Source organism: Aquarana catesbeiana, linkage group LG05 (genome assembly GCF_042186555.1).
Source record: "Aquarana catesbeiana isolate 2022-GZ linkage group LG05, ASM4218655v1, whole genome shotgun sequence".
NCBI lineage: Eukaryota > Metazoa > Chordata > Amphibia > Anura > Ranidae > Aquarana > Aquarana catesbeiana.
This window is the reverse complement of record NC_133328.1, coordinates 305,100,904-305,116,791: the sequence shown is the minus strand read 5'-3', so window position 1 is coordinate 305,116,791 and position 15,888 is coordinate 305,100,904. Positions and strand designations below refer to the sequence as shown.

Genomic DNA, 15,888 nt, shown 5'->3' with positions numbered 1-15,888 from the left:
CCTTAGCCCACGTTCACACCAGTAGCAATATGTCATGTGATTTGACAGTTCCAAATCGCATGACAAGTCGCACCCCGTTGTTGGCAATTCAAAATTGCTGCAACTCATGTCGCAGCGACTTTAAAAAAAAGTTCCTGCACTACTTTTTGCCGATTTTCATTGCAACTTGCATAGACTTCTGTTGTATGAAACTGCAATGAAATCGGCAGTGCAAATCGCACTTATGTGCAGCTTTGAAATTGAGTTGACGTAGTGCAGTTTCAAAGCAGCACCGGTTTCAACGGGGCCTAAAAACTGGTAGAATGTGTAACAACATGTTCCCAAAGGTGAACTTATCCTTTAATAGTTGGATTGATAACTGTAAGCTTCCAAGGATGCAGTTTTATGATGACATTTTTAAGTTCTTGGAGACTTCTTTTAGCATCAAATGAAAAGCTATTAAGGCTGAATTTGTCAGAGGGGCTAGTTCTGGACAAAATAGCAGACGCTTACATTCTATGCCACTTGTAATTTATTTTCATTGCAATGAAATGATTGATTTCAAATAATTTGATCTTTTTTAATCCATTGTCATACTTCTAGGTATCTGAATATGAGTAGCCTGATGCGCAAACCAGTCAAGTATATCCAGAGTGACAGCCAACATAAATAAATGTCCCCACAAAAATGATATAAAATGGGTGTATATGCGGCGCCAACACAAATATGGAAAATCTTCAAATATAACAATCAAACTTCAAATATAGCCCTCAGTGTACAGTGCAAGTGCAATATGAATATCAAATTCAATAAAACACACAATAGTCCATATTAAGCAAAGATTGTGGTATAAAGAAATGCCTATGGATAAAGATAAGCAATGTAATCCTTTTATATACTGTAAATTTAGCCTCCTTAGGCTCCTCCACTATCCAACCCCCCCCCCCCCCCCCCCCCCCCCCCAATTTAACACTCATAAGAAAGAAAAGGAGATCTCCATAGTGTAATATTTTGATAAAAACACATTTTTTCAAAAGTAGTATCTCACATAAAATTCCACAGTAGTCCACATCCGTCTTATCATGGACTTCTGGTCTTGGCCGAGACTGGAAGTGAAACGTCACCTGGCCCTGACCAGAAGTCCATGGTTAAGTCGATGCTGACTACTGTGGAACTTTCTGTGAGTCACTACTTTTGAATAAATGTGTTTTTATCGAAATATTACACTATGGAGATCTCCTTTTCTTTCTTAAATGGGGTAGAGTGGAGGAGCCTAGGGGGGATTCATTTATATAGAAGGATTACATTGCTTATCTTTATCCATAGTCATTCCTTTATACCACAACCTTATGTGACATTGCCAGGAGAGGATTTCCACTGGTCTGTATTCACCTGAAGCGCCATAAGACTCATTTGGGTCTTTCTTTGAGGTGAGAAGCTGGGGCTCACTTGTGGTGGACCACGGATGTTGGTGGGGGAGATTTTTACCACACAATAAGAATTTGAAGTTTACATTTTGCATCACTGTATCGCCTTTTTCTATTTTTGAATATCGATTAATACTATTTTTGCACGTGTGTTTTTTTGCTTATTATGGGCTATTGTGTGTCTTATTGGATTTAATATTTATATTGCACTTTTACACTGAAGGCTATATTTGAAGTTTGATTGTTATATTTAAAGATTTTCCATATTTGAGTTGGCGATGCATTCACACCTAGTTTAACTAGGTATCTGCCACCTTCTTTCTGAGGGCCTCAGAGAGCCCATTTGATCATGGCATGATGACTCCACACAAACATCAATAACAAAGAGAATACCAGGCCCTAGATATGCATATTCCCTAAGGTTGTAATCACTGGTACCTAATCTGGAACGCCTGACTTCATTTAATTGGAACATTTTCCATTAACGTCTTTCAGGGCAGCACTTGAGAGAGAGTGAGTGACTCCTCCCCTTGCCAATAGGAAACACCTCCTCCACCAAATTTAAAAGGAGGCTCTTTTCCACACATTGCCAGTTTTTGTGTTTCCTCCGGAGGGAACACTTCGTGGGGAAGTCAGGGCTCTTAGGTGCTGTCCTGATAGCCCAGGTTTCCTGTTCCACCAATGTTGTTTTTTTTTTGTTTTTTTTTCTACGTACCTCATGAGCTGTTCCTCCCATTCCACAGCTATTGTCAGGTGCTGCTGGCTGGGTTCCATCTCCCTCTTCATTCGGGCTCAGGGTGAGTCAGGACTGCTGTGGGCGTCATTCCTTGGCGGCGGCAAGGCACAGGCGGTTACCGTTCTTTTTGTTTTTTCCTCGGTCCGCCGCCTGTTGCCTATGACGCCGCCGCCATCTTGGGGATGGCATGCGGTGCTCCATCCACCGGAAGTGAGGCATCCGGAGGGGGTGGTGCTCACTGAGCAGGCGTACGGCGTCATTTCCGCTGGAAATCGCAGATGGAGAGGGGAGGAACGGGGCTGGTGCTTATTTGGTGGTTTCAGTCCGGCACAATGGTGCTATTGGAGTCTGGAACCGGTGTCCAGCCACACACAGCAACGCAGCGCTCCTCGATGGAATCGATGGCGGCAGCGAGTGGGACAGGCACCAGCAAGGCCCAGGTAAAGGGCAGTTGTATACTGTTCTCCTTTTACTGTGGGGTCTCTCTCTCTCTGATCCAGTGGCAAAAATGAAATGCCCTTTATGTAAAGCAAAACTACCTGAAGGATGGAAGAAGACTTTATGTCAAACCTGTATTGATTTGCTAGTTAAAGAAGAAGCTTCTTCAGCTTGCAGCGATTTGATTGCATCTGTTAAGAAAGAACTTGATGCGACTATTCAATCATTTCGCTCTTCTCTAGCAAACCCATTCCTGAGTCAGCCAACTACCTCACAGTCCTCTCAGGGCTCACTATTACTCCTGACGGAGACTGAGGCATCTCTTACCCAAGAGGGACATTCCCCCCTCCCAGTCTGGAGAAGAATCTGATGATGAGAAGGGAGGAGAAAATTTACCTTCAAAATATAACTTGTCTTTAGAACAGGTAGATGGCCTGTTAAAAGCAATCTATACCACACTAGGTCTGGAAGAGGAAAGAAAGGAGTTATCTCTGCATGACAAAATGTATGCAGGGCTCAGCGAACAAAAAAATCGCAACTTCCCGGTACACTCAGTTATTTGAGGCTATTAAGAAAGAGTGGACAGAGCCAGAGAGAAAACCTTTCATTCCTAAAGCCTTAAAAAGGCGTTTTCCTTCTGATGAGGATCCAGCCGAGGTTTGGAACAAAAGTCCCAAACTAGATGCCGCTTTCTCCCAGGTCTCCCAGATCAACAAATTTGGCATTCGAGGACATGGGGGTGTTAAGAGATCCCATGGACAAGAGGATGGATCAGCTACTTAAAAGGGCTTGGCAATCCATCATGGGAAATCTTAAACCTGCTATGGCGACTACTGTCGTCTCCAGGAATATGGAGTTTTGGTTGAATCAACTTAAGGCCCATATTTCGGCAGACTCACCAAAACAGGAAATTTTGGATTGCTTCTCAACCCTGTCAGCCGCTGTAGCCTTTATTTCTGATGCCTCAGCGGAATCCATCAAAATGACAGCAAGATCTGCAGCCTTAGCTAACTCGGCCAGAAGGGCTCTGTGGTTGAAAACTTGGGCGGGGGACGCGGCATCCAAAAATAAGCTGTGTGGGATAACGTTCCTGGGGGACTTGCTTTTTGGTCCTGAATTAGATGCAGTTCTAGATAGAACAGCTGATAAAAAGAAGTCTTTGCCTATCAAAAAGAGAAAACAGCCAGTTAAGCATTTTTTTTTGTCCCCAAAGGGCTCAAGAACAAACCAAACCCCAGGAGAAAAGAAAAAAATTGGGCGTCGCAGAAGGAAAAAGGAAAGGGAAATGTCCTTTTCCATCCTCCTGTGGTCTCCGGTAAAACGCAATGACTTGTACTTACCATTGGGGGGAAGGCTTCAAAGTTTCCTCCCCCTTTGGGCCAGCATGACAAAGTCAATATATTTTAGACATGCTATCCCAAGGTTACAGAATAGAGTTTTTGGATCGCCCTACAGAAAGATACTTTGTAACAAACCTATCAAGGGATCTAACAAAGGCCCTGGCTATGAAGAACCTTTTAAAGGATCTGAGGCACCAGAGGGTCGTGATACCAGTATCCCCAGTAGAACAGGGACAGGGCTTCTATTCGCACATATTTCTGATAAGAAAACCATCTGGAAACTTCCGTCTTATTCTCAACCTGAAACCATTAAACAAGTCAGTCCTATACAAAACGTTTTGTATGGACTCCGCTTTCACGGTCAAGAATATACTGACCAAAGAATGCTTTATGGCATCAATCGACCTGAGGGATGCTTACCTTCATGTTCCTGTAGCACCTCAGTCCCAGAACTTCCTGAGGTTTGCGGTGAATATGGGCAAAGAGATTATACATCTTCAGCTTAGGGCCCTTCCCTTCGGCCTGTCGTCAGCTCTGCGTATTTTTACGAAAGTAATGGCAGAAGCTCTCACCCCTCTTCGACTCCAGGGGATTTTGGTAATCCCATATCTGGACGACCTCCTCTTCTTTGCCCCATCCAGGGAAAAGTTGCAGGGGGATCTGAATAGAGCCCGCTGTCATCTGGAGTCGCTAGGGTGGATAGTGAATGTTCAAAAGTCGAATTTCATTCCAGCTCAGCAAGTACTTTTTCTGGGATACTTGATAAATTCGGTGGAACAAAAGATTTTTCTCCCAGAAGAGAAAAAGATTAAGGTCCAGAGGGTAGTTACGACACTTCAAACAAATCTGCAGATTTCAATTCGAAAGGTTATGTCGGCTTTGGGAACATTAACCGCTTCTATGCCAGCCATCCAGTGGGCAAGGCTGCATTTCAGGCCTCTCCAGAGGTTCCTTCTGAGAACATAGAACCACAGGACAGAAAGTTTAGTTGCGAAGATAAAGATCCCCACCAGAGTCAAACGTTCACTTTGGTGGAAAAGGCATGTAGTACTACAAAGAGGTCTTTGGTCTTTTCTGACTGGAAAATTGGTCACAACAGACACCAGTTTATGGGGATGGGGGGCCCACATGGGTCAGGCTTTGGCTCAGGGAACATAGGCAGAGGCCGAAAAATCCACAAATTGGAGAGAACTAAAAGCGGTCGCCCTAGCATTAGCTGTCTCTCTCCAAACCTCCTAGGTTGCCATGTCCAGATTTTGTCAGACAATGCCACTACCACAGCCTACCTGAACAATCAGGGAGGCACAAGAAGCAGAGCTCTTCACTTACTGTAAGTAGAGATTCTGGAGTGGGCGGAAAGCCACTTACTATCTCTATCCGCAGTCCATTTCAAGGGCACGTTAAACGAAGTAGCAGATTATCTGAGCCGACAGAAGGTTCAGGAATCAGAGTGGAGTCTGAACGCAGAGGTGTTTGCATTGATCACCAGAACTTGGGGCCTTCCACAAGTAGACCGGTTTGCTTTAAGGCAAAACACGCAGCTCCCGCAATTTTTCTCCCTTCAGAGAGACGATGGCTCTCAGGGGATAGATGCTCTGGCACATCCGTGAAATTTTCACCTGGGGTATGCGTTTCCTTCTTTCCAGTTGATTCCACTGGTGTAGGAAAATACTAAAAGAGAGAGTATCAATAATTGTGATTACTCCATTTTGGCCAAAGAGAGCTTGGTTTTCCACGGTTCTACAGTTGGCAATCAAACCATGTTGGCATCTTCCGCTCAGTCAGGATTTGTTGATTCAGGGGCCAGTACATCATCCAGATGCAGCCAGGTTAAAGCTCACTGCCTGGTATCTGAGGAGCAATTGTTGAGAAGCAAAGGCTTTTCAGAACAATTAATAACTACTTTGATTTCCAGTAGGAAAAAGGTAACCAGGGCTATTTATGCCAAAGTATGGAAAGTCTATGTTTCTTTCTGTCATTCAGAACATAGGGATGTTAAAGACCTAGTTTCAGTATTGGAGATTTTGCAAAAAAGGTGCAGACAAAGATCTTGCAGTCAGCACTCTTAAAGTGCAAGTGGCCGCATTAGGAGTTTAATTGGAGAAATCCTTTTCTTCAGAAACACTGATCATGAGATTTTTCAAAGAACTTTCCAGGTCAAGACCGGTCCCGGTGAAGCATTTTCCAAATTGGGATCTCTCGGTGGTTCTGCAAGCTCTTGCAAAAGAACTATTTGAGCGATTACAGGCCATATCTATAAAGAACTTAACTTTGAAAACTATTTTTCTTGTCGCAATTACTTCAGCAAGAAGGATTAGTGAACTGCACACCCTATCAGTAAAAAAGCCTTTTTTGTCAATTTTTTCATATAGGATTGTCCTTAAAGTAGATCCAGGGTTTTTGCCGAAAGTGGCAAGTTTTCGTAACAGGTCTCAGGAGATTATTCTCCCCACCTTTTGTTCTAACCCTTTCGGGAAAAAAGGAAGAGCAGTTTCACAACTTGGACATAAGACGTACCCTAATAAATTATTTGGAAGTAATGGGAGGTTTTAGATCTTCAGATTCATTATGTGTTCTTTTTTCTGGAAACAAAAAAGGCCACCAAGCATCAAAGAAATCCTTGGCTAGATGGCTTGGGGCAGCTATTTTCATTCATTTGGATTATAAGAATAAATACTTATGTCACATTTAGTACATATATCTACTTTATCTATAGACAGTGTTTGAATCAAGATTCAATGTCTGCCTGTTCACATATGTTTTAAGAGTGTGTACTTTTTTGATGTAAAGTGCAAGATTGTCACCTTTTCTTTATATTACATGTTTTAGATAACAACACTGATAAACCACAAGGAAAAACCAAAGAAATCGGATAAGACGCTGCAGGCAATTCAGCGTGTTGGCCAGGCTGTGAACCAGGCCGTGGCAAGGTTTGTGACTGTTGGAGAAACCATAGCAAGTGAGAATCGAGAGCTCAAAGAAGAAATGGGTTTTGCCTGCAGTGAGGCCAGGAGAGCAGGTAAGATCACAATGACACTATGTACATAGCGCTGGATAGATATATATACAGTATATACGCTTCTAGGAGGCAGCCTATGCTGGCTCAGATATGACTTGCCTCAACTTTGTGTAAAGGCAACATGTAAGGTTTGGACTTGGTCAGATAATTGTGTTGAGATGGTAGCAGAACATGCTGTCATACTCTTCAGACAAAAGCAGTAATACTGTGTGAAGAGTACAAAATGTAATAGTAGAGAGCTGCTAAATGCCATTATTTGAATGCCTGGATTTGCTGGTTGGTTCCTGATGTAGCTCCTTTCATACGATCACAACCCTGTCACATTTAGCATGTTTTCCCCATATTTTTTTTTTTTTTTTTGCCTTTGGTTGGGTGGCAAAATACAAATTTTAGTAGCAACCCAGTGTTAAAGTTCATACAAAGCATACCTATAATTTGTGCAGACTGTGCAACTGCACAACAGCCCTTCTGACCTAAAACAGATGTTCACATTTGGGAACATGTTACATGTTCCACTTGTTGTTTTTTTTTAGGGTGTAACATGTAACATGTTCCCGCTCCTGCAGTCTCTCCCCGATCCCCCTTCTAATTGTGACAGGTCAGGGATCTTCTCCCTGCACTCACTGTCACAATTTGAAAAGAAAGTGGCAATGCGGAGCTCCGCCCACGTGGCTGCGTCATTCATTCAGAGTTCTGTAAATGAACGAGCTACAAGTACTGGCCTCCTTTGCGGCTGACTGCTTGTAGTTCTCAATGAACTATCAAGGCACTAGTGGGCACTGTAATAATTGATTCTTCCTGTCATTCAGTAACTGCCTTCCTGTACAAGATATGTTCAGACGGCTACAAAGTCTGTAGGAGCCTGAGATTGCACCAGCGATCTGGTGATCGCTGGTGCAATGGTTTACATGCTCCTAAAAAATAACAAAAATGCAAATGTTTCTTCTACTTGCAAAAAGATGTGCATTTATCATTTTGTGTTAGAAAGGTGAACTTCTCCTTTAAAGAAAAACTATACTCTCCACTCCAGCGCTGTGGAGTCCCAGAGCTCCCTCGCTGGCTGCTGATATTTTCGGACGTTCTTTGTCCGGTTCCAGTCTTGGCTAGTTTGCCCAGGCCAAGATGATGATCATTCACCTCCAAAGATGCCGAAACTGTGTGTGTGTGGATAGGCAGGTAAGAAACTTAATGCAGAAGAGACAGTGGGGTTGATTTTATTAAAACTGGGCAGTGGAAAAGCTGGTGCAGCAGTGTATGGTAGCCAGGGCTGCTGTTAGAAGTTAAAATATAAAATTAGATTTTTCACTAAAATGCCCATGGCAGAAGATATACCCTCATTGATCCAGGCTCATGCAATTGAATAGTGCTGCTCTGCAAGCACCCTGCAACCGAGTAATCCAAATGCGGACTGCTCTTCAGAGAGCAAAGCACATTTGAACAAGTCCTTTAATTCTTTAATTTTTTTTTTTTTTTAAGAATTGTAGTTTTTTTGCACTTTGGTGAAATATCCCGAGTCTAAACTGACTCCTGATACACTTGAGAAAGGGAGTGAGGACATAGATTCATCAGTCCCTTTCTCTGCAGCTGCACTGGACTGTGAATGCATGGGACGCACTCAAAGGCTTCCTGTTAGTTCACAAACTGAAGCCTACTAAATGCAGTTTTCTATGCTTTAGTGAGGAATGGACGCAGGAGTGATCTTTACCGACCATTCACTGTGTTCGGAAAAGGAAGGGGTCTGTAAATATAACATACAGTATAAAAGTGAGTACACCCCTCACATTTTTGTAAATATTTTATTAAAACTTTTCATGTGACAACACTGAAGAAATGACACTTTGCTACAATGTAAAGTAGTGAGTGTACAGCTTGTATAACAGTGTAAATTTGCTGTCCCCTCAAAATAACGCAACACACAGCCATTAATGTCTAAACCGCTGGCAACAAAAGTGAGTACACCCCTAAGTGAAAATGTCTGAATTGGGCCCAAAGTGTCAATATTTTGTGCGGCCGTCTTTATTTTCCAGCATTGCCATAACTCTCTTGGAAATGGAGTTCACCAGGGCTACACGGGTTACCACTAGAGTCTTCCACTCCACGATGACATCACGGAGCTGGTGGATGTTAGAGACCTTGCGCTCCTCCACCTTGCGTTTGAGGATGCCCCACAGATGCTCAATAGGGTTTAGGTCTGGAGACATGCTTTGCCAGTCCATCACTTTTACCCTCCTCTTCTTTAACAAGGCAGTGGTCGTCTTGGAGGTGTGTTTTTGGGTCGTTATCCTGTTGGAATACTGCCCTGCGGCCTAGTCTCCCAAGGGACGGGGGATCATGCTCTGCTTCAGTATGTTGCAGTACATGTTGACATTCATGGTTCCCTCAATGAATGTACCAGCAGCACTTATGCAACCCCAGACCATGACACTCCCACCACCATGCTTGACTGTAGGCAAGACACATTTGTCTTTGTACTCCTCACCTGGTTGCTACCACACAAGCTTGACACCATCTGAACCAAATATGTTTATCTTGGTCTCATCAGACCACAGGACATAGTTCCAGTAAACCATGTCCTTAGTCTGCTTGTCTTCAGCAAACTGCGGGCTTTCTTGTGCATCATCTTTAGAAGAGGCTTCCTTCTGGGACAACAGCCATGCAGACCAATTTGATGCAGTGTGTGGCGTATGGTCTGAGCACTGACAGGCTGACCCCACCACCCCTTCAACCTCTGCAGCAATGCTGGCAGCACTCATATGTCTGTTTCCCAAAGACAACCTCTGGATATGATGCAGAGCACGTGCATTCTACTTCTTTGGTCTACCATGCAATGCCTGTTCTCAGTGGAACCTGTCTTAGTAAACCGCTGTATGGTCTTGGCCACCGTGCTGCAGCACAGTTTCAGGGTCTTGGTAAACTTCTTATAGCCTAGGCCATCTTTATGTAGAACAACAATTCTTTTTTTTCAGATCCTCAGAGTTCTATGCCATGATGTGCCATGTTGAACTTCCAGTGACCTGTATGAGAATGATAGCAATAACAACAAATTTAACACACCTGCTCCCCTTTCACACCTGAGACCTTGTAACACTAATGAGTCACATGACATCAGGGAGGGAAAATGGCTAATTGGGCCCAATTTGGACCTTTTCACTTAAGGATGTACTCACTTTTGTTGCCAGCGGTTTAGACATTAATGGCTGTGTGTTGCGTTATTTTGAGGGGACAGCAAATTTACACTGTTATACAAGCTGTACACTCACTACTTTACATTGTAGCAAAGTGTCATTTCTTCAGTGTTGTCACATGAAAAGATATAATAAAACATTTACAAAAATGTGAGGGGTCTTCTCACTTTTGTGAGATATTGTATTTGAATCCTGTATAATAATTACTGCCTTTTCAGTGGCCCTGATGGTAGCCAATCAGCTTCTAACTCCAGCTTGTTCAATTAAGCTTTCACAACAAAACTGGAAGCTGATTGATTTTTGTGCAGAGCTGCACCACTTTTTGCACTCTCCAGTTTAAGTAAATCAACCCTAGTATGTCTCTTCAGCATGTCACACTTTTAATAATAAAAAAAAAAATGATGCTTGATTATACCAAACACAATCCTAATAAACACAAATGAAGACACCGTTTTTTTTTTTTTTTTTTGCACTTGAATTGAAAAGGTAATGGTCAAACAATGTAATTTTTTTTATAAATTCATGGACCGTCTTTTTTATGGGTACATCAGTATTATTGAGCAGTTGCATTGAAATATGTGGAGATTTATAGAAAATATAAAGGTGTACTAGTGGCTGGTAATTTGTCATGCCTTATTTATAGTTTTACTTTACTTTACTTTATATCAAGGGGAAAAAATCTTTCCAAATCCTTTGTTCTTCTCATTGTTAGTCATGGCTGTGGATTATGCAAACAGATTTCAGCCATGACAAATATTTCTGTACGTGCCATGATTTATTGTATGTCACTCATTACCAATACAGTAGTTAAGATGTGGCTTTGCTGATAATTCTAAGACAAACAGCTTCTGTATGCTGCACGAATTACTACTGTAAAGACCTTTTTTGCCTTTGAAGATCCGCAAGGTGGGAGGGATTTGACTTATTTTGTGACCCGATTACTTTGAAAATTCAAAGTTGGATTGTAGTCAGATTATCCTGCCAAGCCGCATCAAGTAAATAGAACACGCCAAATCTTAAAATTGTATGCGTCCGTGATATCCCAAAAACAATGGTGCCCAAAAATCTCCATAGGCCATATATTTAAACGCCTTTACTCATCTTGTTTGGAGTTAACTGTGAGCTATGGTGCTAGAATTATTCCCCTCACTCCAGTGTTCACGTTGATTACTCACGTGTGCATGTTTTTGCATTTGTGGGTATGTGCTAGGCAGCAGGGGTTATGTGTAATTTTTGTTAAACACAATCTACTATTAAAATTCTATTTTTTTTTTTTTAAGTGGAGTTCCAGCATGTATTAAAGCGTGTGTTGTGTGTTTTTTTTTTTTTTTAAATATAAGGACACTTACCTGTCCAGGTATCCTGCAACGTCGGCACCCCTAGCTGATTCATTCATCGGCTTTGGGTGCAGGTGCTGGCATTGTTACTAAGGGAAACGGGAAGCGGAGCCTTGTGGCTTCACATCCTGTTTCCTACTGTGCATGCACAAGTAGCGCTGCACTTTCTGAATGGTCCTGCTGTCTTCTAGGACCTGTGTGTCTCCCAGAAGGCAGCGGGGGGGGGGGGAGGAGAGGCTGGAAATTCCGTAGATCGCTGCTCAATCATGGTGCGGCGATCATACTCAGAAGTGGGAGTGGGTACCTGGTTTTGACAGGTATCTGTTCCCTACCCAAAAAAGTACCAAATGTGGAAGTAGAGGAGGGAAGGGTGCGAACAAGCAGAGCTTCCACTTTTGGGTGGAGCACCGCTTTAAACTCTTCATTTTTCTTCGTTACATTTATTGCTATCACAAGGGGTTAACAAACTCATGTGAAAGCATTGGGCAAATGACAGGTATTCTTTATGAAGACATTGGGGAGTTATTAGACCCCCCAATGACTCCTCTGCCCTCCAGATCTTGCTTGATTAGAGGCTTCCCTGGCTGTATCAGCCAGGACATGACAGTTCAGAGACAACCATTTCTGGCTTCATTCACTGCAGAGGGATTAAGGAATAGATGTTTCTCCTGCTCGGCGTTCTGAAACTGCTTGATGTAGTTCTGGGAACCATGTGCTCAGGGGGTAGGAGGAAACCTTGCTGCTGGCTCTGTAAAAGTGATTGGGCTGTTGCACAGCCACCTGGATTAGCTTGAGTTTAACCTTTTATTTTTTGCGCATACTAAATACTAAAGAGATGAACTGGTTATTAATATATTTTTAATCTTTTTTTACCCCTATCCTTTCATGCTCATCTTTTGCAGTCTCCTTGCAGCCAGTTCTGGTCTACATACTCTCCAATGATGTCTGCATGGCCTTTCCCACAGAGCGTTACTTGATGGTGATGTGGACCATGCTTGTGTAATTTGTATTGAAGCAGCTACATGTCCCCATCAGATGCCTATGTGACATTGTGCCTTTCTAACAATTACTCTTCTGCATGGTGACAGAGCCTTTCACCCCAGAACAGTAAGGAGCCTCAACAATCATTGCCAGGTATTTTAACCTCCAGTCACAAACGTGGATGCTTAATCCTCGCCTCACAAACTGGCATTCATAAAATTAGAGAGCCTAATGGTTCTATTACAGGAATTTCTCTTGTATTATTCTATCCAGCTCCTAATATAGACCAAACACATAAAATAAATCAATTAATGTTACGCCTCTCAAATCCTTTATCAAAGACTCACGAAGAGCTTATGGAGAAGGAAGGTACTACTTAAATCTTATCAGCTATCACAACAAGTTAAAGCATTTGTTATCCCAGCACTTCATATTCCTGATATGTGCCTGCTGTACCATGTACTTGTATGAGAAAGTCCCCTGTTCTTTGTATTGCTTCCTTTCTGTGAAATCCCTGCTGTTCCTTCCAGTCCCATTGCTTTCCTATTAAAACGGACTGGTCAGTTCACGAGCTGTGCTGGGAGTTCAGTATGTTCTCCAATGATCAGACTTGTCCTGACACACCCCCATTGCACAGCCATTCACTGGGTAGCTGTCTACTATTGCTGCTCCTTCCCCCAGCTCTTATGCAGCTGAGAACAGAGAGAATGTGAAGGTTAGAGCTTTAACAGGCATTGACGTTCTGATGGAACATGCGGCTGTGCCCTGCACCCCTACCCTGGCCAGCTTACCGTCTGCTGCTGCCAGCCTGTTGAGGACATGCTCTCCGCTCTGCACTCTCCACCCACTGACTTCCGGTTGCGAGCAACGCCGTCTCTTCATTGCCAGGTATCGGATTAGGCATCGGGAGCATACTTGCGTAAATGCTTGTTATTGGCATCAATACTAGTATCGATGAAACCCTAATAAAAAAAATAAATATTTTTTTACTAAATGATAACCCTATTACACTTGTTATGTATATACTGCCGAAGATCCATAAAGGCCCCACTAACCCGCCTGGACGCCCCATCGTTTCTGGGATGGAATCGACAACACCATTGGCACAATGTTTAGATAAATGTTTAACACCTTTTGTTGGTTAATACACGATCATTTATACGTGATGCTAGTGATTTTTTTTTTTTGAAGCAAGATTAATAACATTGTGTCACCTGATTCCATCTTGGTAACATGGGACGTAGTCAGCCTTTATACTATCATTCCCCATGAACTGGGCATTGAAGCCTGCCGGTGCCGCCTTCTACAGTCATGTTGTTACAGAGACAGATTGCATTTCTTTTAGAAGTGTTGAACATTGTCCTTGAAGAAAATTATTTTCTCTTTAAGGATGTCCATTACTTGCAGCTTAAAGGGGCAGCGATGGGTTCCAATGTTGCATCTCCATACGCAAATTTGTTCATGTGGTAGAATCGTCATTCATTTTATGAAAGTAGTATGCTCATTGAATGCTGTCAGGGATGGTTTAGATTTATAGATGGCGCGTTTTGCGGTGTGGGGTGGTGACATTGGAACCCTAGTACTATTTGATCAATATTTGAATTATCTTATTCCTGTCTTGAAATTCAATATTGTATACAGTTGGGAAAATATTCCCTTCCTTGATACAATGTTGAAGATTAACCATACTAAGATTGATAGCGACTTGTATGTAAAAAAAAAAACGACCGTAATCAACTACTTCATTATAGTAGCTTTCATCCTCTGAGTATTTAACTATATCCCTAGGAGTCAATTGACTAGAGTCAAGAGAATAGTCAGTGATCCACAGTGTCGGGAGGAGAGATTGAATTAAATGGAAACTAAACTAATCAAGAGGAATTATCCAGTGTCACTGGTTAAGAACGGGTTAATCAATTTAATAGAACATCAACTAGACATATAAAAAGAATATCTTTTTGTTTCACAATTCCATCCATTCTTTTATCATATTTTTAATATTGTTAAAAAACATTAGGGATTATTGAGAGAGTTGCCCTAATATTGATGAGTTTTCTGTTCCACTTTTGCCTTCATATAGGAAAGGTAGAACGTTAAGAGATAGTTTGGTTAGACCTGACCAGTTTTTCCCTTCTAGTCCCAATATAACATTTTTGGGACCGCATAATACAGAGTTTTATTCCTGTTTGTCATGCATGCAATGCAAGTCTATGATCGGAGGGAAATCCATATCACATCCTCACAAAGGTTTTGAAATCCCACTTAAAGCACACTATACATGCCAATCCTCTTTTGTAATCTATGCCATAAAGTGCCCTTGCGGGTTACTTTATGTACAACACAAAAGGTTAAAGACCGTATAGCTAAGTATTAAGTTCTGGACAAATTAACACAACTACCATTAGCTAGCCATTTTATAGACAAAGGTCATTCTATTTCCCAATTAAAGTATATGGTATTGGAAGGGATTAATAAAAATAGAGGAGGTGATCGAGAATTCATTCTCAGAAAACGTGAGGTATACTGGATAGATTTTCTCAATACCATTACCCCAAAAGGATTAATTACTGATTTAGATTTGTATTTAAAATATAAATTCAATATGTGGTGATATCCATATGTATGTATTTTGACAGACTGACAAATGAAGGATCCCGATTGAAGTATGAAGAGAACACCTGTCCTGGTTAAACATTTCTGTGATAGTGGAGAAAAATAATCAATGTAATTGTACTGAGTAGTCATTAACCACAGGATTGATTCTATATGTGACTCCTTTGTGAAAGTGTTTAACTGCTTGCCGACCGCGCCATAGCCGAACGACGGCTATAGCGCGGATCGATAACTCTGGGATGGCGTACATTGACGTCCTCCCAGAATCGCGCTCTCGCGCGCACCTGGAAATATCCGTGACCACTGTGTCCACAGGACCCGGCGCTTCACGGTAAATGGCTGCTGTTATTGGCCGTTTACCAGGTGATCGCTCTGTCAAATGGCGGAGCGATCACTTGTAAACAAACCGGCATCATATCCGGTTCCTCTCTCCCCTCTCTGTACCGATCTGTACAGTATGAGGGGAGAGATCAGATGCAGCAGCGCCGTGGGCTGGATGTGTAGTGCCCACAGCACTGATATGTGACAATTCCTGCCTCATCCAGCCATCCATCCATGCTCAGCCATCCCATCTATCCCCATCCATAATCGGCAATACTCAGCCATCCATCCTCATCAATACACATCCATCCATCCAGGCTCAGCCATCCATCCTCAGCAATACTCATCCATCAGCAATACTCATCCATGCTCATCCATCCATCCATCCTCAGCAAAACTCATCCATGCTTATCCATCCATCCTCAGCAATACTCATCCATGCTCATCCATCCATCCTCAGCAATACTCATCCATCCATCCATGCTCAGCCATCCCATCCACCCTCAGCCATA

General features: G+C 42.4%; 1 protein-coding gene across 1 annotated transcript in view; it reads left to right on the top strand.

The window, feature by feature from the left end:
- Nucleotides 1–15,888, top strand: part of CTNNAL1 (catenin alpha like 1) — a 448,383-nt gene that overhangs the window by 149,773 nt on the left and 282,722 nt on the right. Inside the window, exon 2 of the mRNA XM_073630832.1 lies at nt 6,750–6,939. Coding sequence (XP_073486933.1) covers nt 6,750–6,939 — 190 coding nt within the window. The remainder of the gene's footprint in view (nt 1–6,749; nt 6,940–15,888) is intronic.